Below are 25,134 nucleotides of genomic sequence, written 5' to 3' on the forward strand. Positions count from 1 at the left end.
TAGAACTAAGCATGAGATGCACTACAACTGGATTTTTTTATCATGATTTGTCTCCTTTGCCAATTTGGTCTATTGTATGCAGCTTTCAGTATTTCTTTTATCATTGATTGCAATTTAATTCGAATACAAAGGACTTCTTTCAATCCCCTTCGCAATCCAAAAGGCCCTTGTTGTCAATAATGACCAACAAGCCTACAAATTGATTTGCCCCTTGACTTGCTCAACTAATTGGTCTTTACTAACTCCTTGCGAAATGAAATTTGCCCCAAATTTGAATATTGACTAGTCCCTGACTTTATTGTCAAACCCTAAATTCTTGTAAATTAGTGTTTACAATAGAGAAAAATACGATTTCTCAACCTCTACGCATTAGAATGCTTAGATATTCAAAACAAGGCTAGGAAATGGCTAGAGAACAAGAGAGAATGCTCAATAGAGAGAAAATCCAAACTTCCATCAGCAAACAATGGAAGAAATCAGCTACTACCATGTCTAGACAGCCATTAAAGCCGTCTCCATTGATGAAAAACCCTAAATATAATGTTTGTTTGGCTAAAACACCCCTCAAACTACTATCACCTACTGATATAGACTCTTCACAGTATGTTACTAGCTCTAGGAGGGCCTCTTGCTAGCTTGAAATGGCCTATCAACTATTGTAGCGACTATGGCAACCTTCTCTTTGTCTCTCTCAACTTGCACAAGGCTGGAATGATCCTCTCCCTCTCTCTCCCAACCTCTAAAATGTCTTTTCCACATGCATGTGCAAGTTTTGCCAAGCGGCAGCCTTCTAATCCCATTTTCCAATATTATATGTATTATTAAATTCATTATCAGCTTTAAATTTCTAAAAATCAATTTAATAATTATTTTAGTGCCCAAAAAATCAGTCTGACCAACAAACAATGAAATTGGTTAGAGCAATTCATCTCCCAAGTATTCTTGAGTCTTCTTTAGACCCCACATTGGCATGAAGTATCATTAAACACCAAATCCCTAGTGTCACCAACTACCACTTATGGCTAGTAAAATGTCTTAGGCCAATTTCTAACACCAAGTACCACCTAACACTACTTAAGACAACCTTTGCCTTTGACATCCACTAATTTCCTTGAGTCCTTGGTTCATGAATATGAAATAATCTCAATTGCACTTCACATGTGCAGCATATACTTAAACGTTTGACTAAAAATTAATCCAAATGTTGAGTAAAACAAACAAAATTTCACATCCTCGTGACAATACATCTTCCTTTCTTTCACCCCCTCTCTCCCCCTCATTCTCAGTCCCTCCCTCCCTCCCTCTCTCTTGCTCTCCCTCCCACCTTCTGCCCCTCCCTCTCCTAAACAAACAAATTGTATCCAACCAGAGTTACAACCAACATTCTATTTTCTACAATGCCCAATGAAACAGTTTCTCAATAAAAAAGATTACTTGTAATAAGGCAAATAGAGAGAAAAACCACATATTTTCTACTGAGCTATACTCCCAAAGAGATGGGTGCAAAGATTGGTTGTTTGCAATCTAAGTAACGAATAAACGAAAAGGCACTAACCTTCAACATACTCGCAAGGTCTCCATAGGTTTGCTCAACCCATATAAAACGATTCCACACCTGACAAAAAGAAAAGACAGAACACTTGATAGACTCAAGGCATTCTCCTTCAAGAAAGACCATCCTAAGGAGTCCATTTTCCTATTTCAATCTTCATTATCTAATGAAACTATGTAGGATCATTTAGAACTTGTGCCTTGAACTTGTAACTTTCTTGTAGTTACCAAATTACAGTTATGATGATGTTCAGTCTTACACCACATCCATGTTACCTCAATGGACTCATCAGGAGGTAGTGCAGTCAACGCTCGTTCAAAAAGCGCCCGAACATTTTGTTCATCATTTAGGCGACAAAGAAAATCCGCATATCTGAGAACACCAGGTTGGGAGGAAACTTTTAAGGGAGTATACACGAAAGTGCAAGTACATGCATGCAACTGAGAGGGAGAGAGAAGTACTAAGGAAACATATGGAAGACTTACTCTAAGACATAAGCTGGTTCATGCCTGTACTTTTTCAAGCCCATCTCAAAAATATCACGGGCAAGCTACAACACAACGCCAATCACAGGATCGGAAACTGCTCCATAAACAGATTAAAAGGGTAGCTCTAATACAATCGTATCAACACACTAACATGTATTAACCGTTCACCTTAGAATCCTTTTCAAGGCACCAAGCCATCATTGCTGACGCAACATACACATGGTATGTACAATTTGGTGATTTACGAGCCTCTACCAGTACTTTCAAAGCAGCATCTATCCCCTCAGTCCTTCGAACAAAACGTATGAACTGCCCAATACACATTAGTGAGGAATGCCTGGAATCTAAAGACTCCAAGCTTTTACACAACAAACATTACAGATTCCAATAAAGTCTCTGGACTCCCAGCGCACAACCTGGATGTACGCCAATGCTGTAGACGTGGCAGCATTCCTCACCAATGTTTCATAAACCTTTTTGGCCTCCTGTGAAGAACACAAGTTTGATTTACCAAGAACAATGCCTTTATGCATCAAAATGATTACTATGCAAGGATGCTTTACCTGAATGCCACCACGCGCTTCTTCAAATTCCGCATAGGCATAATGCAATAATGCTTTATCTGCAATGTCCACAGTAACCAAAACACTGATTTTGATTAGCTCTTTGTACTGGCCACATTTCACTTCACGCAGCAGCAAATTTGAAACTAATATGTGTTTGGGAACTATAGTATAGTTGATATGAATTTCTGAAAAGATTATGTCTAGGGCTGTGGTTACTCCCTTCACATGGATAAACTTGCTATTTACCCTCCACAGAGGGCTGTTTCTGATTTTTCACAACATTGTAACATATGGCAGGAGTCAGGAACATTTGCTGCAAACTTTGTGTATCATTTTTGTCTTGTCATAGGAATAAGGTGAGCTTGACAGGAAATGCAAGCACCTTCATCAAATCCAGCATGCAATAGCTTTTAGTGACATCAAATCTAGTGTGTACAAGAGGTGTATATAATCCCGGCAAAGAATCAACAAAAAGAATTTGCTCTGTTTTCCCTTTGAAGATTATCCTTCTGCTAGAGACCAAAAACCCCTCTCAGGGTAAAGGATATTGTGGAGAGCACAGAAACTCCTCAATACAGTTTTACCACCCCCCCCCCCCCCCCCAAAAACCCCGGGCCAAAAAAAAGGGTCCCATCTTCTCCTTTCATCTCCCATCACACTCTCTTGATATTCCTTGGGCAATCATCATCCTTTCCTTCCCCATCACACTCTCTTGTTATTACTTGCACAATCATCAAGAGTCATTATTGAATGACAAAATTGAAGAGCAAAATGCAAGAAGCTAGCAAGTTTTGCTCCTAGCTTTCAGTGGCTTACAAAATTATAGCCATATGGAATGATATCACTCCTACTCTAGTGGCCACTAGGAGCAATGTTGAAGGCAGCTCTAGATCTGCAAAAGAAAAACCCACATGTTCAAACAGTTTGAGACTACATGATCATAGATAACAGCATGTCTACCAGTCAGGCCATCATGCCCTCATCATGGTGCACACAGTGAGTGCAGGATATCTTAGCATGAGGGTAATCACATGTGACATAGGTGCCCAATGCTTGCTCTACACATCTCTACAAAGATGGCTAATGCCACCCAAGTGCCAAGTCACTAATGGACCATCATACTTCAGTCACTAATAATGCTTAAGTCACAGATGGTGCCAAGTCAATAAAGGTGTCAAGTCACTATATAGTTCTAAAATTCTTCATCAACATTAGGCTGCCTGAAACACCACCTTGCTTCCAACTAGATATGCCATTCAAGAACTGAAAGATCCGATTCACAGGCTGTCAATGCTTAGTACCTAGGCTATGCATAAACCTACTCTCTCTGAGATTGCAAACTAAGTGTAATGCCTCCTAATGCATACATTAATCAAGCATCCAACAACCTCCTAATAGAGCAAGACATCAAAGCAATCTCGAGCATCATGAAGGCTCGTCTTCAAACCTACCTCCATAGGAGTAGCAATAGGCTTACAGTCTTCAATACCAAATCTCTACAATGATATCTCAACATACTTTGTTTGACACAAAGCAATACCTCCATAACACTGCTTGAATTGAATGCCCAAATAATGATGCAATAGGCTCAAATCTGACATGTCAAAAGCTGAATTCAACTTATCTTTGAAATCAGCAATATGTGTTTCATTAGGGCAAGTGAGTAGCATATCATTGACATAAACTAGGAAGCCTTTTTCAATCTACACTCTTTGTTTTCTTGTCCCTTCTACACAAATCACAAGGCTGAAAAACATACACTTCCTCATGTAAATCACCATTCAAAAATACAGTTTTGATATACAATTGATGTACATACCAACCACTACGAGCTACTAATGCACGCATGCTGCAAATGGTTGTCATACGGCATGTGAGAGCAAAGGTCTCATCAAAATCAATGCCCTTCTACTGAGCATAACCCTTTGCCAGAAGTCTAGCTTTGTAGCAATTCAATACTACCATCTGGTTTGCAGTTTAACTTCTAAACCCACTTGGTGTCAATGATCTCCTTGCCGGGGGGCAAATCACATAAGAACCAAGTACCATTTTTGACAATAGCATCATACTGAAATTGCATAGTAGCCATCCCATTTTCTAAACTTTGAGCTTCTTCGAAAGGCATAGGCTCATCCTTATCACATAGACTAGAAACACCAAATGCAGAACAATTTGATACATACAAGGCACTATGAGAGCTTGAACGAGTACGATTAGCCAATGGTGCATTCAACTTACTGTCACACAATGTTTCCACCAGCCACTTTGGCATAGACTTGGACAACTCAATCTCTACTCTCTCATCATGTAGTGCATCATTCACATCTGCATCAGAGATAGGCTGATTTGTGTTATCATGAGAAACATCCATAGGCTGAAAAACAGTCTCATTTGGTACTACATGTGACTACACATCACTAAAAAGAGGCAACAAGGTATCATAGATATCATGTGATGGCACATTTGTCTCATCAACAGCCTTGCCCAATGCCTTTCAAATGGGAAAAAATTTCTTAATGATCTCATTGGCCACCGCTTGAGGGATCTTCAAGCATGGACCACTTTCATCTATCTTGGACAAGTGGATAAAAAGCCGTGTCACACTACTTGCTTGGACCTGGCCGCAATACTTGCAAGTCCAATGAAAAGCATTGGTGCAATTTGTGGCTTTCTTAAGGTGTGAGGTATAAAGAGAAAAGGCTTCATGAAGGGCTTTAGGCATGGTAATAAAGTTTAGACTATAGATAAGAGTCAAGACTCATCACTCATCAAGAGAGGTGGAGGTGGAGGTGGAGGTGGTAAGAGAGGTCAAGGTGTAGATAGAGGATGTGGTAAGAGAGATGGAAGAGGATGTGATAAGAGAAGGTGGTATGCAGTAAGTCTTGACTATTAAGATAAAAGAGAGGAAGAGAAAGAGGAATAACAAGATGGAACTTGGAAGTTGGAAGGAAGAGGAAGAGGTGTGAAGAGAGGAAGAGGAAGAGAAGGCGGTAACTTGGTAGAGAGGAAGAGGAAGATGTGGAGATGACTCGTGAACTTGACTCTTGACTAAGAGGTGGCGGCTTGAGGCTTGAGTAGACAAGGCTTGGAAGTTCCAGCCAAGAAAGAGCTTGATGCATTCACAAAAGGGTCAAATTTTTCGAAAAGAGCCCAAAAAAATGTGCAAAAAATGGTCAAAAAAAAGGGTCAAAAGTTGTCTCTGGAATCTATGCACAGTACTCCTGGTCAGAAACAATCTTTTTTTTGCAAATAAAGTGTGGCTAATTATATTACTTCAAAAAAACCTTGAATACAAAGAAGTGCTCCTGCTCAACAGACTAGTTGGAGCTGATGCAGAGTAACAGATATATCAAATATACAGGCCTCTCAGGGCAATCCAGGGGGGATGGGGGCAAGAAGCCATGGAGGGGAGGGTGTATCGCCATTTGGGGCTGCCTGCCTGCATCACGAAAAACAAGTCCTAACAGCCCCAAGTGCGCATGAAGTGAAGATGAAGCTCCTGACAAGCTTGAGACTCATCCTACACCTAGTCCCACTAGCCGCAAAGGGAGTGGATGATGGAGGTCCAAAGCTCTACCAAAGCCGCTTGTACAGAAAGTCTCTGTCCTCCAAAAACCTCTTGATACCGCGCCTTCCAAATATGGCATCCAGTGAGACTCCCTATGATCTCCCCTACCTCAGAGCGGTCTGCTGTGGACTCCAATACCTGGCAGATGGGTAGAGCCTCCAAGCCGACTATTGCGTACGACCCAACCTCAATAAGGAAGATCATGTCCTGCATCCCAGCCTCATATGGAAGGTGACAACCCTGGCTAGCTGCTTGCCAGCAGAAAGCTCCCCATGAGATACATCCAAGGCTAGGTGCTATGCGGCGGAGGATGCAGCATGCTCCTCTCCACACTCATTGCCCCGCCTCACACGACCAAAGGCAGCGCTTTGGAGTTTCCAGAAGCTACTGTGTGCAGTGTTTACATCCTCCATCCTTCTACATTTAGGCTAACCAACTCCCTACCGCCAGGCCTCCATGTGCCACCAGCCATACGAAATACGATACCCTCCTCGATCTCCAATTGTCCCATAGGCGGCGCCAAAAAGTCCGTCAAAAAGCATCCATGATGCTGTGCTCTGGCCAATACCTGCTACACGACGGCACCCACTTTATATCCTCCTCCATCAACACGTCTGCTAATCGTGGCTGTGTACTCCACGAACCTCGGTGGCTTCTTGGCGACCGCAGTGGCTGGCCATAGCCACTCTCCTCGATCCCACTCTAGCTCATCAAGTGCTCTGCCCTTCCAAATCCAGAGGCGCCACTCCCGGAGCTCCTCCCAAAAAACATAGGGGGTCCAATCGCCATGTCTTTCCCTGACGGCCCACCACCCAAATCCTCCTCCACAGAAGGACAGCTATACCCTCATCATGCTTCCCTCTGTCAACGGCCAACAGCCCCGCCTCCTGAACAATGAAGAAAGTTCCATGCGAGGCGCCGCCCACTTTACCTGCCACCTGTAGGGGGATACCTATCGATGAAAACTTAGCGACCCATACCTCTCCGAGCTCTACCAACTCTCGTACCCAGGGGCCAAGCCACTCTTGAGGTATTGCTGCATCAATCTCCCTTCTCCTCAACTCGACACCTCTCTGGCAACCGGATGCCCGCTGCAACACCTCCACATCCACCAAGCCGTACACCTCTCGCCAGGTCCTGATGGTGCGAGCCGGGCCGGCCTCCCAACCAGCCCACTAGATGTGGGAGCGCTCACTGATCTGTACCCCCTCCTGATCTCTGACCTGGGGGTTCCAAATCACCGGTTGGTGGTCTATCTCCTCCTAGCAACCTGGGGGGCTCTAAATTAAGGCCTTACGGAGGCCCTACCACACACGAAGTAAGCTACGTAGGAAGGGAGATTTGGGGGCATGATCTGGGCCGTCGTGAAGATCCATCTCAAGGATGGTCTCCAATCCCCACCAGGCCTGCACTCCTGGAGACCCTCCTATAGTAGGACCTTCCAGGTCTGCCCTCCTGGTGTGAGACCGCAGACTACAAGCTTGCCCAAAAGGGCTATACTCTGATACTCTAGGTCAATGATCCCAAGCCCTCCCTTTGACCGATATTGGATGATGGTCCACCTTGGCTGGAGAGTCCCTGGAACTATCCAACCCGGTCCAGAGGAAATTCCACACTAGGCGGCGAAGCTAAGCAACACAAGATGAGGAGAAGCACCAATATGAGGCGATGTACCAAGCCGTCGCCAGGACCTGGTTGACCACAAGATCTCGGCCAACTAGGGAGAGGCGAGCAATACTCCAATAGGTCAGCTTCCTCCGAATAGAGTCGAGAGAACTAGGAGAAACTATTGGCCGGGGGTGATGTCGAGTCCCACATGAAACCCTAGGTAACGAACGGTCTGCCCTCTACACACCCATCTAAATCCCAAGTGGACGACCCACTCTGTACTAGAGTCCGGGTCTGTAAGGAAACCTACCAACTTCCGCCAATTGATTTTCGCTCCTGCTGCAGTACAGAATTCCTCAAGAGCTAGTCTCACTCTCTCTAGCATCAGCTCATCGTCCTCTATGTAAAGTATTGTATCATCTGCATACTCTGAGTCTTACAACTCCGTCTCCTCTCTCACTGGAAGTCAGAGGCCGCGTAACCCACTCATATGTATCTAAGGAAGTGAGACCGCCTCTACAAAGAGTAGGAACAGATACATAGCCAGTAGACAACCTTGCCATACCGATCTCTCCAGCCAAAACTTCTCCCCTCTCCTGCCACCTATAAAAACCCTACTAGTAGCCAATCTATAGAGTGCGGAGACCCCATGGATCCATGCTTGGGGGAAGCCCAACCTCTCCATGGTGCCCTCCAAGAATTCCCAATCCACCCTATCATAGGCTTTCTCAAAATCCAAGAGTAGTACAACCAATCCCTGACCACTGTGATGGGCTCACTCTATCACCTTAAAGAAGGTAAAGACATTGTCTAGAATGTTTCTATCCTGGACAAAGTTTGTCTATGTGTCAAGAATGATGTCTGGAAGCACAGGGTGGAGTCGCCTACCAATCATCTTTGCAAGTGCCTTATAGGCAACTGGCAACAAGGTGATCAGTCTCCACTAGGATAGCTTCAACCGGTCTCCCCCTTTGGGGAGGAGACTGATAAGACCTGCCAATAAACTCCTTGGCATCTAACATGAATTGAAAATCTCCTGGAAAGCAAGTAGTAAGGGGTCCTTCACTACCTCCCGGAAGGTGGTGAAGAAGGTCTTAGAGAGGCCATCCTCTCCCAAGCATTTTTGCTTGTCTTGTGTGTGGAAAGCCTCCTCTAATTCCTTCTCTGTGCAAGGGGCTAGGAGGGAGCTACCCTAGTGGACGATGGGATCCCCTAGTGTCTCCCGTAATAATCTCTGCGTGGCTGCTAGGTCCCGCCGGAGTGCTCTCTCCTCCTCTCAGCACTGTTGCCTCGCCTGTAGGGCTGCCTCCTAGCAAATACTGCTTGACTCCACTAGGACCTCTACAATCTCCTCTGCGATCCAGTCCCTCCTACACCACTCCCTAGCCCAAATCTGCTCAACCTCTCTCTTCACCTCCTCTCTCCTGTAGATTGAGTCAGGGATCCAACAGGATCGTGTACCTAGGGAGGACAATGGGGGATCGAGTATCAGAAGGACCGACGGACAGAGTGGTGCCATCCAACTGCCCTCTACAAGAGCATCCCCACCCTCCCACATAGAACCTGTCCAACCGCTCGAGCAAGACTTCACCTAGCCGCCTATATCCCCACGAGAAATCCAACAACCTTTCCCTCCTATGGAAAGTTGGGTCTCTCCAAGTGTTGCGAGCTCCTACTTGCAGTAGGAAGACCTCCCATGCCTCCTACTCCTCCCCAGCCATGCCCTGGTAGTTTCTGCCTCTACCCTGCTCGTCCTCTAAGGCCTCCAGGTTGTTGAAGTCTCCTCCAACAATCTAGGAGTCCACCTCTGGGAGTCCTACTGCAATCTCCGCCCAGAACCTGCTGCGTGCCCTGACCTCATTGGGGGCATAGACATTGAGGACTCCAAGGCACGAGTCCCCAATATCCAATCTGATCCATAGAACCCTCCCTACCACAATCGTCCCATGGTCCCGTACACAGGCAATGAGGCTCAAGCCAATCGAGGTGCATACCCCTCCACTCCTACTGTGGGCACCGATGGAGTGCTCCCAATAAGTGTGTGACTTGCCCGGGTGTACCTTCCCTACCCAGTGGGCCTAGGCAGGAGTGAGCTTGTGCTCCTGTAACAGTAAGATGTCGATCCTTCCGGCAAGGACAAGCTGCTAAACATCCTACCGAATGATCAACTTCCTTGAACCGCGTACTCCACTATAGTGGAGGCTATTCACATTCCAGGATGCGAGATGTAAGCTCATAGGGAAACCTGTGACTGACTGAACAAGCATTTGTTCGGTGTGGAGGCTATTGATGAAGAAGAGGATCTATGAGACATGCGAATACGCCTTGGTGGTACCACCAAGGCCCATCCATCGAAGCTCTCCACTACGGGGGGCTCAAAAGATAATGCTCACATGTGAGACCTTGGCCCCAACCCACCAGTTGATATCTATTATGCAACCTGGCCACTGCGGAGAGAAAAGTGTCAGTCCTTCCATCCACTAGGAGATGTGATCTGCCACCTGGCTCTTCACCTCCTCTATCTCAGGCATCGTCCAATCTCCCGTATGAGAGGTCTGAAGGAAGAAAGCGTAGTTTGGTTCATCCAGTGGTGCTAGTAGATGGACCTTGCCACTCCTTGAGTTGCGTACCACGAAGATTCCCACTTCCAGGGGTAGTGGAAACTCTCCGCACTCCGCAACTCTCAGATAGGACCATGGCCCACTGCAAAAAAACTCTTATAGTAGTAGCTCTACCTGTCTTGGGAAGGTGTGCCGAGTAGCGTGGGCACACGAACTGGTGTGTGTGTGTGTGTGTGTGTGTGTGTGTGTGGACAAATGGGTGGGAGGTGCGTCACTTGTATTGGATGGGGATCAGGGGGGCTGGTCGGCAAGGGTGATGGTGGGGAGGGGGAGGACCGAGGGATGGTCAAATGCACAAGGCAAGTGCTTGGGAGGGGGAACCCCAAGTGAGGTGGCATGTGACACCTCCGAGGGTGGTGGGTGTGTAGACCTGTGGTCCTACCAAGTGGGGCAAGGAGTGGGAGGCCGCATGGCATTCTGCCGGGGAGGAGGGGGACTCTCGACCTCCTACCCCCTGCTGCCATGGCTGTGTCTGAGGGGCAGACTACGGTCCCCCCTTGCCATCTCCCTCTTTGTCGTCTCTAGACCCGTGTAAAGCCATCCACATCCACCTATGGGCCTATCGACGAGGCCACCTTGACTCCGAAGCGCGTGCAATCTGCTGCCTGATGCCCAAAGTCATGGCAACGCGAGCACTGCCGTGGCTGTCCAGTCACGATAACCTGTTGCCTAAAGGAGTGTCCTCCTGTCTCAATCTCTAGGAACTACGGTATATTCTTTGTCTCTTTCACTATCACTCGTACCTTTGGGACACCTGCAACTGTCACTGCGTCCATGAAAGAAGCTGGAAGGGCAATGCCGAAGAGTCGTCCAAAGTCTTCCACTAACTGGCATCTACTAAAGTGAGTCGTACCATGAAGATCCCTCGATCCATGAGAACCACCTCCACAATCTTAATTGTACCGATGTGCAAAGTGCAATCAAGCCAGTCTCGAAGCTAGACCCTAGATGGGGAATGTCCTACTGCCTAACCAAAGATTGTTGTTTCCTTTGGCTCCAGCTCCGTGGCAGGAACGGCTAAGAGGTGTTCCTCAGAGAGGTTGATGTGCAAGGTGTTTGAGTTGGGGGCACTCACAGAATGCACCGACGTCTGACCAAAGGTTTCCATTGCACGTCCCTGTTGAGAACCTACCAAACACTCTATTGTGATGCCGGTGGGGGGAGTGTTGCTGCAGATGGAGGGAGCAACAAAAAGGGGTGGGGGGGGGGGGGGGGGGGTGGTGGTGCTGTTTTCTGGGCGGTGGAGGGGTGTTGGACTCCACGTATGGCTGGCTCCCTACGGGGACACGCAGGTGGCCTACCGGGCGAGGATGCCAGGCGAGGAAGTCTGGGACAGCGTGGCGGGGGAGCTGTGCAAGGGGGGGGGAGGCGCAGCGCATTTGGAGAGGTTGGGGCACCACGCAATGGAGACCAAGCCTGAGGCGGAGGGCACGACGCCAGGCAGGCTGGAGGAGGGGGCGCGAAGGCAGTCAAGTGGGGGGAGGGGGGGAGACGCTATGATGGCTAGGGGAGGAGGCCTGATGGTGTGTCAGGCGGCGGGAGTGTAGGCACGAAAGGCAGGCAGGAACGTTGGGGGAGGGGGTGCAACTGGCGGACAGAGGCGGGGGGGGGGGGGGGGGGGGGGGGCGGGCGGTGGGGGGGGGGGGGGGGGGAGGATGTTGTGTGTGAGGGGACGGGCAGTAGTTTGTTGGCAGGGAGCTAAAATCTGATGGTCGGAAACAGTCTGGGTCGGATGGATCCGACTGGGCTGGACAGATCGAACGAGATGGTTTCGTCCAAGGACGGAATGCAACCCTGATCTCTGAATAGCTCAGAGTAAGATATGGTGCTGTGTGCATCAAGGAAATACTAAAAAGGGGAGAGTCTGTCCATGCTAACTCCATGTAGCTCAAACCAACCGGACATCTATGCATACCAACATGAGGTATCTCTCTCTTTGGCAAGTTGTCGGTAGGATGAAAGAGTCAATCATGCATACTGGCTAGATCCTATAGGCTGTGTATGAATGACACTATTTGGGTGAGGGCCTCTACTACACTCGATGTAGCCCTTAACTCAGCTTTGATGATCTCATGTGAGACAGAGGCCTTACATCTGATCATCCTGGAGATCATGGATACCATGGGCCTCTCCGTCAATCTTCATCAATCTCTCAAGGGTTCTTTGTGTTTTGCATGGAAAAGGAAATCATAGCTATATTTGAAGCAAAAGCTAAAGATCAAGGCCAATCTTGCTGCCATAGTCACATGTAAATGCAATGGAAACGGTCAACCTGCAGCACACTGATTGTAGGAAATGGAAATGCTTTCAAAACAGTCAAATTATAAATTTCTTTTGGAATATTTATTTTCATAATCCAATACTAAAACTTTCATGTTTATAGATTTCATTGCGATAAAGACATTGAAGGCTTAGCATTGGGCAAGAATAATGAAATCAAAATTCAACACAATACAAGTGAAATGACAATAAGGAAGATATATAATGTGACTCATGGCTCATGACAACTATGTAGGATCATAGACTATATCAGGTCAAGTCTCAAGATATGGGCTTTCTTCTTGCTCATCCAATCACACTGCTCCCTCCACATCTTCCTCAATACCCTCCATCATCACCATCAACCATACAGGGAGAAGAGGGCAGCTCATCAAAAGTCTCTGCCATGGGAGATGCCATTTTCCCAAGAAGGTGCAGATTAGCACTCATAAACACAAGATCATTGGCTCTCTACGCACCAAGCTGGTTCCTCTTTGATGCAATGTGACCAAACCTAATCCACAATTGCTCAAGAGGAGAGGAAAAACATCCCTGGCTGAAAATCCAAATAGCCAACTGCTGGGGCTCTGGAGTAACTGCACCAGAAGCCTCCAACCAAAGAGTGCCATTAATCTTCCACCTACCTTGTCATCCATATGCTGTACCAAATCTGCCCTATCTGCTCGTATAAAATGAAGATGACTCTTTATAACTCTCCTCTGATCTTCACAATACCTTCTCCAAATTTCCAATCCATCCATCACTTCACCATCTCTCTTGTCTATTTCCTTGAAACTCAAGATCAAGGATAATTGCCCATGCATTTATCCTTGAAACTCAAGATCAAGGATAAATGCCCATGCATGCAATGGTGAATGGTAATTGTCCAATCCATCCTGACAAAGAGATCTGAGGGTGCCAAACCTCACAATATCAATCAACACACAATCCGCTTGACCCACATCAATGGTGTGCTTTATATCATCTCAATATGTATCTGACAAACATGATGATGCACAAGCTCTTCCCTGTGCAGAACGAGTGCTCGATGCTTGGTTCCACTCATCACTAACAACCAACTGCCTCAAGGTTGTGATATTTTCATAGACACTTAAGGCAACTATCTCAATGATCCAGAAAAGTAGATTAGAATGTATGAAACCTCCCAATATTAGTCTCTACCTGGGCGATATGACCCACCATCTTATCAAACCCATTATATAATTTACCAATGCAAGGCTTGCATTCAAATTGTTTTGAAGTGGCATTCCCCATCCCTAACATTCGTTCCTCATCCTATGTTATATGCCATGAGCTGAGGTTGATTCAAAATCCTTTACTTTTTTGGATACAGAACATTGCTACAAATGGGAGCTCGCTGCTAGCACCATTCGATTGCAAAAAATCAATCCTTACTAATGCAAGGCTTGACAGCACTTGACCCCAAAGTTAATCCATGCCTTCATTGGCAAAAGCAGCTATCTCTGCTTTGACATCATCTTCTTCTTCTGTTCTTAAGGCCCTTTCAATTTCTGTTTATCTGTGGGGGCCTCCACATCCTATTTGCATCAGGTCATTCACCCTGCCTTCATTGGCTTGAGCAGCCAGCTCTGCTTTCAGATCTTCTTCTTCTTATCTTTTTTTGGCTTTCTCAAGTCTTTTCTATCCCTTGTGAAGGCATGGTCCTCCACTAATGGCCATTCAAGGCTGACACGTAAGATTTGCAGCACTGTCCCCAAAACATGACAAATGAAAAGTGACTTCAAAGAAGGACTCTTTCTTTGCAAGTATATTGGTCATGGAAGGACCCCATCCATATATATATATATATATATATATATATAAGACACTTTATAACTTTAATTACTTTGCAAAAGTATGGCAGACAATCCTAAGCATGAGCAAAAACTAAACTAAGTTGGCTATTAAAACTGACCTGGTAAAGCTTTTAAAGCCCTTTGAAAAACTACAGCCGCTGGGTCTGGAGATCCATTTTGAGCATGCCATGTAGCATAATCATACCAAATGTCCGGGTAATGGTATAAATACATAAGACACTGATAAAAAGGTAGCACTAAAATGGTCAGAAATACATTAAAATTTTGCATGATTTACTGCATTTGTTGTAAATGATATGTATCAAAAACCTGTTCATATGTAAATGCCACACGCTTTGTCAAAGAAGTACGATCTAGCTTTTGAGGATTCCCCCTGCATGCAATTAAGATCTCACTCACTAAATCTCATCAGCATAATCACGCACAAAGGGAAAGTTATAGACATAAAGAGACGTATCTATTAACTCAATCATCCAAACCTAAACCTATTGAACTAAAATGCAATACATATAAATAACTGGTTCTTCAAACAAGATACAACACATCCACGCTTAATCACAAGACATCTTCAATTTCACGCCATGAACACAAACATGGGATTAAGAATGACATGCAAACGAATCACAAAATTATGCAAGCTTAGACCAGTCACCAAAATGCATAAAACAAAAAGGCAAAATGTTCAAAACAAGAAACTAAGCACTCTCCTAAAGTTGCACCATGCTTTTGAAGAGCCTCCCAAGGGAAACAAACTCGCTCCAATGATTCTCTGGACTCCTTCAAATTCCCCTCTTCATAAGGCTGCAGGGATATTACAATCAGGCAGAAAAGACATGCATGGGCCCTGTACCCACACTGGTCTAAGAGACCTTGACGGTTTCCATGAGGATCCTGTCATGGAATATTTGAGGCTTTGGTAGAAGACTGTTCTGCAAAGGACAGAGGTTCATGAGACGAGATCTCCATAGGGTACTAGTTGCAAGATCAGTGGCTTTCCTCATGCTACAAGGGCACCACCTCTCAGAAGAGAGGATTGCCATTGCAGTGGGACGCTGCAGCCAGGACAGAGTTTCACATACCAGGCTCTTATTTTGGGAGCCTCAAAGATAGAAGCACGAGTTTGTATTTGTGCCAGATAGCATTGGTTTCCCGCTGTTCTGGATTAGGGCATTGGGTGTAGAGGAGGCACCCATAGGTACACTGCTTATATACACCCCTAGTAGCCAGACAGAGAGAAGACTTTGGACTCACTCATACTCAGTCTTTACCTAGTGTAGAGCATTGGATAGTAGGAGGGGATTTTAACATGCTCCAGGCCTTGGAGAGTAGAAAGGCTAGATGCATAGAGATTATCAGAGGAGGTGAGCAAGCAGCTTGGGAGGACTTTGTCTTCCACATTAAGGGAAGGACCCTTCATTCTTGGTAGAGTTCGGCAAATATAAAAGAACTCTCCAGTTTTCAAGAAGGGCCAAGAAAGTCGGAGCCAAGATTTTCTCCTAGTTGGATAGATTTTACGTACATGACTTGCCTTCTACCTGGGGGGTTTCTAGTTGATATTGTTCCAAGAGCCACTTTATCAGACCATGCAGTGGTACAATCGGTTCTTACGGAGGAAGGCATGGGAATTGCTACCAGCATCAGATTCCAGTGCATTTGTATTATGATGAGTATTTGAGGGAGAATATTACCAGGATTGGAAGAGCCAAGCCTTTCTCATCTATCAGAGCAGCTAGAGACTTGGATGATATTTAAGGGGTAAACTCTTTTCTCGAAGAGATGGCTCAGAGCAAGAGAAATGGTCTCTAAGAGATGAAAGAGGGCTGCTATTGCCTCATTGGCAGCACTTCAAAGAGAGGAGGAAAGGCAGCCAAGTTGTAGCTGGAAGGGTAGGCGGATGCCTGCTGCCAAAGTACAAATAGATGCTATGAAGGAGGCCATATAAGTCTATAAGTACCATGCTAGAGCTTCTTTCTAGATACAAGCAAGGAGCATGGTGAACAAAGAACTGTTTCACAGGTCCCAGACACTCTAGACAAGGCAGCACTTCAAAGAGAGAAGAAAGGCGGCCAAGATTAAGTGGGTGGGTGAGAGGATGACTGCTGTCAAAGCACAAATAGATGCTATGAAGGAGGCCCTATACATCTATAACTACCATGCGAGGGCTTCTTTCTAGACACGTTATTATACTGTCCTATTGGATTCAATGACAAGACCTCCAAGCTTGAGAAGGGGGAAGAGATTGTGTGACACAGTACCAACAGGCCGACCACAAAGACCAGGAGCAGACACCTAATGGCCCCCTCGCAAAGGAGAAGATTGTGGAGGTTTTATTCGTACTACCATAAGAGAAGTGCCCAAGGGATGATAGATTGGACAAGACTTTCCTCTTGAGCTACTGGGATGTAATCAATGCAAGATTTCTAGAACCATTTCAAAAGATAATGGAATCAAGATATATGCCAAAGAAGCTATTTCAGAGATTGATTCACCTCAACCTGAAAGGTAGTGCAGACAAATAAGAGATCGCCCACTAGAGACCAATCACTTTGTTTGGAACGGCAAATTAAATCCTAACTAAAGTGATAAGCCTCAAATCATCTCTCCTTATGCCAAATCTCATTCATCCTACCCCATAGTAACATCGCACAGGTCTTTGGGATGGGGAGGGAATGAGAATGAGAACAGGGGCACAAATTGCCATCCCCCATTAGCATGAGGGGGGGCCCCCAACATGGGGACAAGCTTGGCATGGTAAGGGGATGGGATGAGACTAGGAGTAGAATCTAGAAAATGGCCTTTGCATGTTACTATATCCTACCCAAACTATTTTTGTTTAGGATGGCAGCATCATGCACAATGTTTTCAACTTTTAGAAGTCCATTACTCTTGCATGAACCAAGGGATAGGACATCATCATTCTGCTTCTCGATTTTGAAAGGCTTCTGAGAAAGTTGATTGGGAGTTCCTAGAAGACGTCATGCAAAGAATGGGTTCTCCAAACTAATACATCAAAGGTGTAGGGGCTCTCTACTCCTGGGACCTCTGCTCTCAGCTAGGTTGTCGTCAATGGTGCTAGAGGTGGCAAATTCTACATTTAGACGTCAGTAAGATAGGGATATGTGCTTGCACCTCTTCTTCTCTTATTTGTTGCAAACACCATGAGCTCTTTCTAGGGCTCCGGCAACAATGTCTGCAATTTTTGTAGAGCCTCAAGAGCTCTTATTAATTGGCACAAGTCCTATGGATTTTGGGTTTCTGGCACAGCAGCTAGACCTGAACCCACATGAGAATTTCACTTAGATTCCCCAAGGCATCTCAATGAGATACTTGGGCTATCATGTGGGCATTTACGTTACTTCAAAGAAACAATTGGTACATTTACTAGTAAGCATAAGGCAAAAGGGATTTTGTATTAGACCACAGTGAGATAATAACTAGCGCAGAGGGTGGTAGCGTATATAACGTAGTAGTAGTATCTAAACGTTAAAATGTTGTAGCAAGGGTCAGTTGTATTCATAGCCACAATGAGTATAGGCACATGCAATGTTGATGCTGCTTTGGTTGTGGCTTATGGTGGGGACATCAAGGTAAGCAGATCAGAGGAGAACTATCACACGAAGCGACCACAATGCAAAACAAGGAGGTGAGTAGACTTGGCCTCCTAATATGTGTGATGAGGAGTGACTCCTTTTTTGGGGCTCAACGGGCCTCGTCACTCTCTTTTAAAACAATAAAAATAACAGCAATGATAGTGCCTTCCAAACAAGACTAATGAGAGGAAGGCTCATGGCTTTTAGTTCATTGGACTTTTGAGCCCATCTACCTTTAGCAGCTCGCAAGCAAAAAAAAAAATCAAGCAAGCGTGATTAAGTGAGAAGAATGATTTAGGGGGATGATGAGACACTCTCCTTTGCTACATGTTCTTCAATACTCTCCAATCTTTCACTCAACTCCTCACTTCACCCCTCTTTCTCTCTACCCAGGCTTCTCTTCCACATACTCTCCAATCTTCTCTACCACATAATTTTCCAATCTTTCACTCACTCCTCTCTTCCTCAACCCCTCTTGCTCTCTACCAAGGCTCTATTATTTTTTATCTATTTTCATCTTCTCTCCTTAATATTTTCATTATCTCTTCCCCTTGTAATGTCTTTTCGCGACACATCTCCAGATGAGATTCCCATAGTGAGTAACCCTCAATACATGGAAGATATCTAATTGATTTCTCTTGATTCCAAACACATGTGAGGGTGGGCATTGTGTCAAACAATTTCCTTCTCTCACATCCGATGGAGCTTTGTCCCTCATGGCCTCTCTCAAAGCTCAACTCAAAGACATGCAAAGGCAATTGAGCCATGTACACCTCATTTATGCTCGTGCTCATGGCCATTGACACATTGCCTCTTTAGTTCCATTCGCACTTTTCAAAAGGGAAAAGCAAAGAATGTGACCATGGCCTTGTGTGAAACCAGCCTTCCTTCCATGGATGGGTGGTAATACCCTGATTACAACCTAGTTATAACAGCAACATTTATTACAAGAATAAGAAATGCAAATTAACTTACAATCTTGGACAATGGACACCTTGTTGACCCCAACACTGGCGCCCCTTTAGGTATTTATTTAACTCAATTAAAGAAAATGTTGATGTACAATGGGATTTTCCCAAACCCTTTCGATATTCCAACTCCCCTTGCGGTCCAAAATGACTAGCAAGTCTTCCGTCTGATTTGACCCTTGATTTGGCAATCAACTGGCCTTCACCCGCTTTGATGGAGATGGAAAATGCACCAAATTCATTGATATGTTGGTCTCTCCACTTGACTTTGACTAAAAACAACTTCAGCCCTATTGAATCCAAGTCTTGGAGCTTCAAATTTTGCACGTTTCCCGAAGCTATTGTTAAACCTTACTTTCGACTACAAATTAGGGTTTACATCGGAGAAATATGAAATTTCTTACCCTCTGTTGATCTCAATGTTGTAATCTTTGGAGAAAGGCTATCAAAAGATTGGGAGATAAGAGAGAATGTTGAGGGGAGAGAAAATTCAGACTTTCTTCGAGAAGAACTTAAGAAAATCAGTCATTTACTGTTGTTGCCCTATCTGAACAACCTATAGATGCAATCACTTGCTGTTGATTGGTCTTCTCTTGCCCCTAGCTACCTCAAAAGGACGTCCAATGGCTGCAGATCAGACCGGTAGCATCTCCTCCCTCTCTCTTGTAGGTTGAATGCCTAAAAATGCTTCTCTCCGGCCTCTAAAGACGTTTTTCAATCTTGCATGGGCGTTTTTGAAACGTGGCAACCTTCCCCAATGGTTTTTCTAGCACTATCCATAATTAAATATTAATTTTCAGTCTTCAAATACTGAAAATTATTCTGATAATTATTTGAATGCCCAGAAAAATAATCTGACTCGCCAACAAATAAATTGGCTAGGCAACTTCCATTCCTGAGTGTCTCTGCGCCATCTTTGACCATCAAATTGGTGTTAGGTACCATTAAATGCTACTTCTCTAGCGTCACCAACTGACACTTATGGCTAAATGAATGACTTGGGCTAACATTTGGCACCAAATACCACCAAGTACCTATGCAACATAACTTATAGCAACTTTTGCATTTGACATCATGTGATTTCCTCTCGTGTTGAGCTCATAAATTTACTCTAACCCCAATTGCACCTCACATGTGCAACATTTACTTAACCATGTGATTAAAAATTAATTCACATGTTAAGTGAAGTTTCATAAATACATGTCCAGGTGACATCCACACGTTAAGTGAAGTTTCAGAAATACATGTCCTTGTGGCATTGTGACCATGGGCACATTGCATCTTTAGTTCCATCCGAAACCTTTCAAAAGGGAAAGAAAAAAATGTGTGAGACAAGTGCGGACTTATGGCTTCTAAGTGGACAACTTACTTTGACTTGTATCAACTCAATGATTTACAACATATTGGATAGATGCAAATCATATTTTTTGTATACTACTCATTTATCCCCCAAATGGCAGAAGAGATAGGACACAATTTAGGACTACACTCGACATATCCCTATGGCAAGTTGATCCTTGGATAGTAGCGGGCAAGCGCGTATTCTATCATGATGATTTTAGAGAGCGGGTTGTAGAGATTTGGAGATCCAAGGACCAGACTCTTCTCAGTTGGATGGGCAGCTAAAGATTTGAATGAGAGTCGACAAAAGATTTGTTCCTTCTATAGAGAAGAGGCCAAAAGGAGCAGAGGGAGCCTTCCAAACATAGAGAGGATTGCAAGAGCATCACTAGATGCAGTATTGAGGGACAAGGAGAGATATATAGGATGCAAATTGGTGGCTCAGAGAATGCATATTGCCAAAGTAAAGTTTAATGCCATGAAGCAAAGATCGGAGTACAAGTTTCATGCAAGAGTTTTCTTCTAGATTCAGTTTGGAGATAGGATTATCAGAGATTTCTTTTGTACCACAAGGGCAAAAGACTCAAGCGAGGGTGTGCAGAGATGCAAGAGAGATTATGAATCCATTGCGCATAGCCCTATAGATGTAGAATAGGTGGCTACAAACTATTACACAAGTATGGTAGGATCTACAACTATATCCTCAAGTTATGATTGAGGCCCTAATTGAATGAGTAGCCCCTAATTAAAGGATGGATACAGACCCTTGTCAAACCTAAGATGATCTATAATCCAAAAGAAACAATCTTCTCGCAATCATTATGAGAACAAAGACATGGCATTTACTTCTATGATTGGGAAAGATGGTCCTCTTGTGAGAGGACTTGAACCAAAGAGAGTTCGTGGAAATCATGATACACTAGATGGAGGATCAAGGTAGTGGCACACTAGAAAAATAAGTAATATATTGGATTGGATCCAACCACTTGCTTGTTAGATTAATGGAGACATGGGTTGTAGCAAAGGAGCCTTCTCTAGATATTACAATGGGATCTAGGAGAGTGGATGTGGAGGGATCCGATTCTTGATAGGCAATGCAATGCCACCTCTTTTGGCTATATTACTAGGCTTGAAGGGAGGATTCCACTCATATAGATAGGGGCATCTCACACCATTTCTTGTTAATGTTTTGCAGGAGACTCAATAATAACTTCAGCCTAGGAAGGTATCCCTTTTTTTTAAACACAAATAAAAGACAAAAAATTCTATTAATAAGATCCCTTAGAATAAAATATCCTAAGGCAAAATTACGAAGTACAAAGCAACCATGTAAGAGACTTGCTTCTTTTAAGACATGTAATATAAGGCTTGAATGAAAAACTAGCCAAGAGGCCTATAATATGAGACCATGTGGATTTGGAAAGGAAGAAAGTGCTAGAATTCCATGGCTTGAGAAAAGCATATATCCTCCTCATAGTCTCCAAACGGCCATGTAACCTCCCCCATCCCACACGGAAAGTATACACAATCTTTGACCAAATCCTGGAGAGTCTTTGAAATAGATGTGTCCAAAAATTTGATAGCATGCCTACATTTTGCTTTCCATATGTACCAAGCAATGATGCTAACTATGAGCTCCCATTTGTGACAATACCCTTGGGTCCATGCTATGTGAGAAATTCATGTCCAAAAATTTGATAGCATGCCTACATTTTGCTTTCCATATGTACCAAGCAATGATGCTAACTATGAGCTCCCATTTGTGACAATACCCTTGGGTCCATGCTATGTGAGAAATTCAATATGACAATCATGCCCACAAGCTGCCTTGAGACAAGATAGGCACGACACCCATTTACATCATCCACAAGCCAAATCCCTGTTTGTGCCCCAAGCAAATGTCCCCTACATAACAATCATAGAGTTTGCAGTGCCATGAAATACCATCCTAAGGGCTCTGCTCTAAACCTCTTAAGACTCTCAGCAATCCCATATCCAATGCCTATCTGTCTCCTCATGCTTCCCACATCTAGCACAAGCGACACGCTCTCTACCAACATTTTACATTCCGAATGCTTCTAACCACAAAATGTGAAACCTTTATTGCTCTAAAACTATTCTCCAATCTCCTACAAAAGTTTCCAAGTAAAGGTTATATGCTATACCTAGCCAGTCCAATGCTCAGTTACACCTTACACCAATCTGATCTTGTTGATTCGTATCCTCCTTCCTAGTCTTGTGATTTGTCCAAAGAAGGGTACATCACAAAGTGTCTCTACAAATGGATCTCTCCATTCCCACTCCCTAAGGTCCCAATGCAGTCTTTGAAGTGGCCGCCTATTGCATGCCCAATGCCTCATCAAGTCATCTATCATACAATTTTGAGGGTCTTGCTCTAAGTAAAAACTCCTATCACACTAAGCCACATCATTGCTTAAATCTAATCCTCTACCAAGAACATCCTGTGAGCTCCGAGTGATCAAGATTATCTCGCCTGAGTTTCCCACCAAACTCCCATAAGAAAGTAAACATGCTCTATTTGTTGGTGGCTATCACTGCAAGAAGGATCTCTCCCTTGATAAAGGGTCCAATTTGTGAGGTATGTATGTCAATCCTCCACTTAGAGGACACCACCTCCTTGATGCTCTCCATGATGGCTCCCCTTGATGCCTCCAAATCTGTGTCCTTACGTTGGTACCCCCCCCCCCCCCCCTCCAAAAAAATAGGTAGATTCTCTCTTGAATGGTGTGGCCTCTCTCAGTCATGAGTAGCTATATTAAAGAGAAATGGCTGCTACACCTTCTCTTCAACACCAGTTGAGTCAATTTCATGAAGTTGTGCAGATATTGATCTCCATATGGATACAATAGATGCAACAAATTTGGCCTCAAAACTATTCCCAAGCCCTATATCCTAAATGTGCTAAAATATCCAATGCATACTAGGCTTCCATGGTTCTTCATTATCATAAGTGTTAGTATTATGCACACTCTCATGTGTGAACACACCTTCATGGAGCTTCACCCTCCATAGATTGCTAGTCCATCCTCATGAGCTTCATACCCACCAAGGAGCTATGATCTAATCTGCATAGTACTAGATTCTTCCTCAGTTCCTTGCCCAATAGAAGGCCCTCTCACATGAGCTTGAGCTTCACCATCAGCAGTGTACTCTGCCTAATGATCCCCAAACCACTCCTTGATGTGGGGTAAATACTGCCTTAGCCTTGATGTACTCAAAGTATTTAGCCCACTATAGATTCATTAGATCCAACTTTGACTATGTTACACGCATGGATCGTGGGTGAGAAACACTACAAAACAGACCTCACGTAACCTCAAGTGATTGTTGACACAAAATGAGCAATCAATAATCTCTATTTTCCCATCACATCTTTACAACCATAAATTCAATCTCCAAATAACCCTAGGCAAAAGTCTGCCATAGCCATGCAATTGCAGCTCCAAGGACCCCTTTTGCCAATGTATCCACGAGAAGTTTTAACACCATAAACCCTGACTCTATTCTACAAGTATCGCACAGGAACTTTTTATCATACCCACCACCTGTAATATGTGTACCTCCCATGTTCACCTCTCTCCCTAGTAGCATCCCGTACAGCCATATTTGAGAGAAAGCCACCAAGCATGGACCATCATGGTCCTATGAGCTATATCCTAGTCGATTTCCTTACTTCTTCCAGAGCATAAAGCAGATAGGCTGCTCTCTCTCTCTCTCTCTCTCTCTCTCTCTCTCTCTCTCAAACACATGAATTGTACCCAACCTATATAACATTTTGTACCTACTCAATTAGTTTATCATAGCATTAGATGGTAGCTTTACTGGGACTTGGAAAGTTTCCTAGACGTTTTGTATGTAACATTTTGGTCTCATAGGCCAACTTGGCCTTTTGGCCTTTTGTAGACGTTAATATAACTTTCTTCTTTCTTTCTCTCTCCCCCCATGAAGGGTAATTGTATTAATTACTAGAAACACAAAATTCAGAAGTACAATATGACAAGAAGTACAAATGGTCTTGTATAACCAGCAAGGAGACAGAAGAAATTGTAATGTGGGAAGAAAGCAAATCGTCTCAAGAAAGAATATCTACTAGCTCAATGATGTCAAGTTGCCAATGGAGAAGGCCTCTCAAATAGGCAATATAACTCTATGCTCCAAAAATGGAATCAAACATAAATGCATTCCTCATAGTCTATAAGTGCCAACAGCCCTAGCAGCACAAAAAGTGGAAGATTGCATATATGTCTGCACACAATCTGAGAATTTGGGGTCTCCAAAGGCCAAGTCCTTTGGAACCATCCACAGCCATACCACTTCAGACAAAACAGCAAACAGTAGAGACCAAACTTTTCTCACCATTGGACAAGAAAGATACCCAATGACAAAGGAGCAACAATCATTCAAGATATGATGTCTCGAGAGTGCAGAGGCAACTGGGACAGCACCAACCAACATTTGTTAGATAAACACTTTGTATTTAAATGGATTTTTATTGAGCCAGCCCACCATCACCACAAATTTCCAAGTATTATCTTTATGGAGACCCAAGTGTGGTTGCTCTTCAGAGCTAGCCAATCTTTATCTCGTATGAGCAAGTGATATATCTGATTAACTGACGTGCTGCCGACCATTAACCTCTCTCTCTTTTTTTTTCGTAAATTTAACCTCTCTCTCTCTCTCTCTCTCTCTCTCTCTCTCTCTCTCTCTCACAGCT

The 25,134-nt window shown here is 44.3% G+C and overlaps 1 protein-coding gene across 2 annotated transcripts in view; it reads right to left on the reverse strand.

Moving 5' to 3' along the window:
* CSTF77 (Tetratricopeptide repeat (TPR)-like superfamily protein) overlaps positions 1-25,134 on the reverse strand; it is a 196,636-nt gene that overhangs the window by 41,490 nt on the left and 130,012 nt on the right. For both annotated transcript variants that reach the window (XM_087675672.1, XM_087675671.1), the window contains exons 10-17: positions 14,810-14,873; positions 14,599-14,719; positions 2,604-2,662; positions 2,457-2,525; positions 2,209-2,349; positions 2,038-2,102; positions 1,828-1,924; positions 1,556-1,615 (exon numbers count right to left, since the gene is read on the reverse strand). In XM_087675672.1, coding sequence (XP_087531798.1) covers positions 1,556-1,615; positions 1,828-1,924; positions 2,038-2,102; positions 2,209-2,349; positions 2,457-2,525; positions 2,604-2,662; positions 14,599-14,719; positions 14,810-14,873 — 676 coding nt within the window. The remainder of the gene's footprint in view (positions 1-1,555; positions 1,616-1,827; positions 1,925-2,037; positions 2,103-2,208; positions 2,350-2,456; positions 2,526-2,603; positions 2,663-14,598; positions 14,720-14,809; positions 14,874-25,134) is intronic.

Source organism: Lygodium microphyllum, chromosome 4 (genome assembly GCF_053477565.2).
Source record: "Lygodium microphyllum isolate KBCC chromosome 4, Lygodium_microphyllum_v1.1.10, whole genome shotgun sequence".
Taxonomy (NCBI): Eukaryota; Viridiplantae; Streptophyta; class Polypodiopsida; order Schizaeales; family Lygodiaceae; genus Lygodium; species Lygodium microphyllum.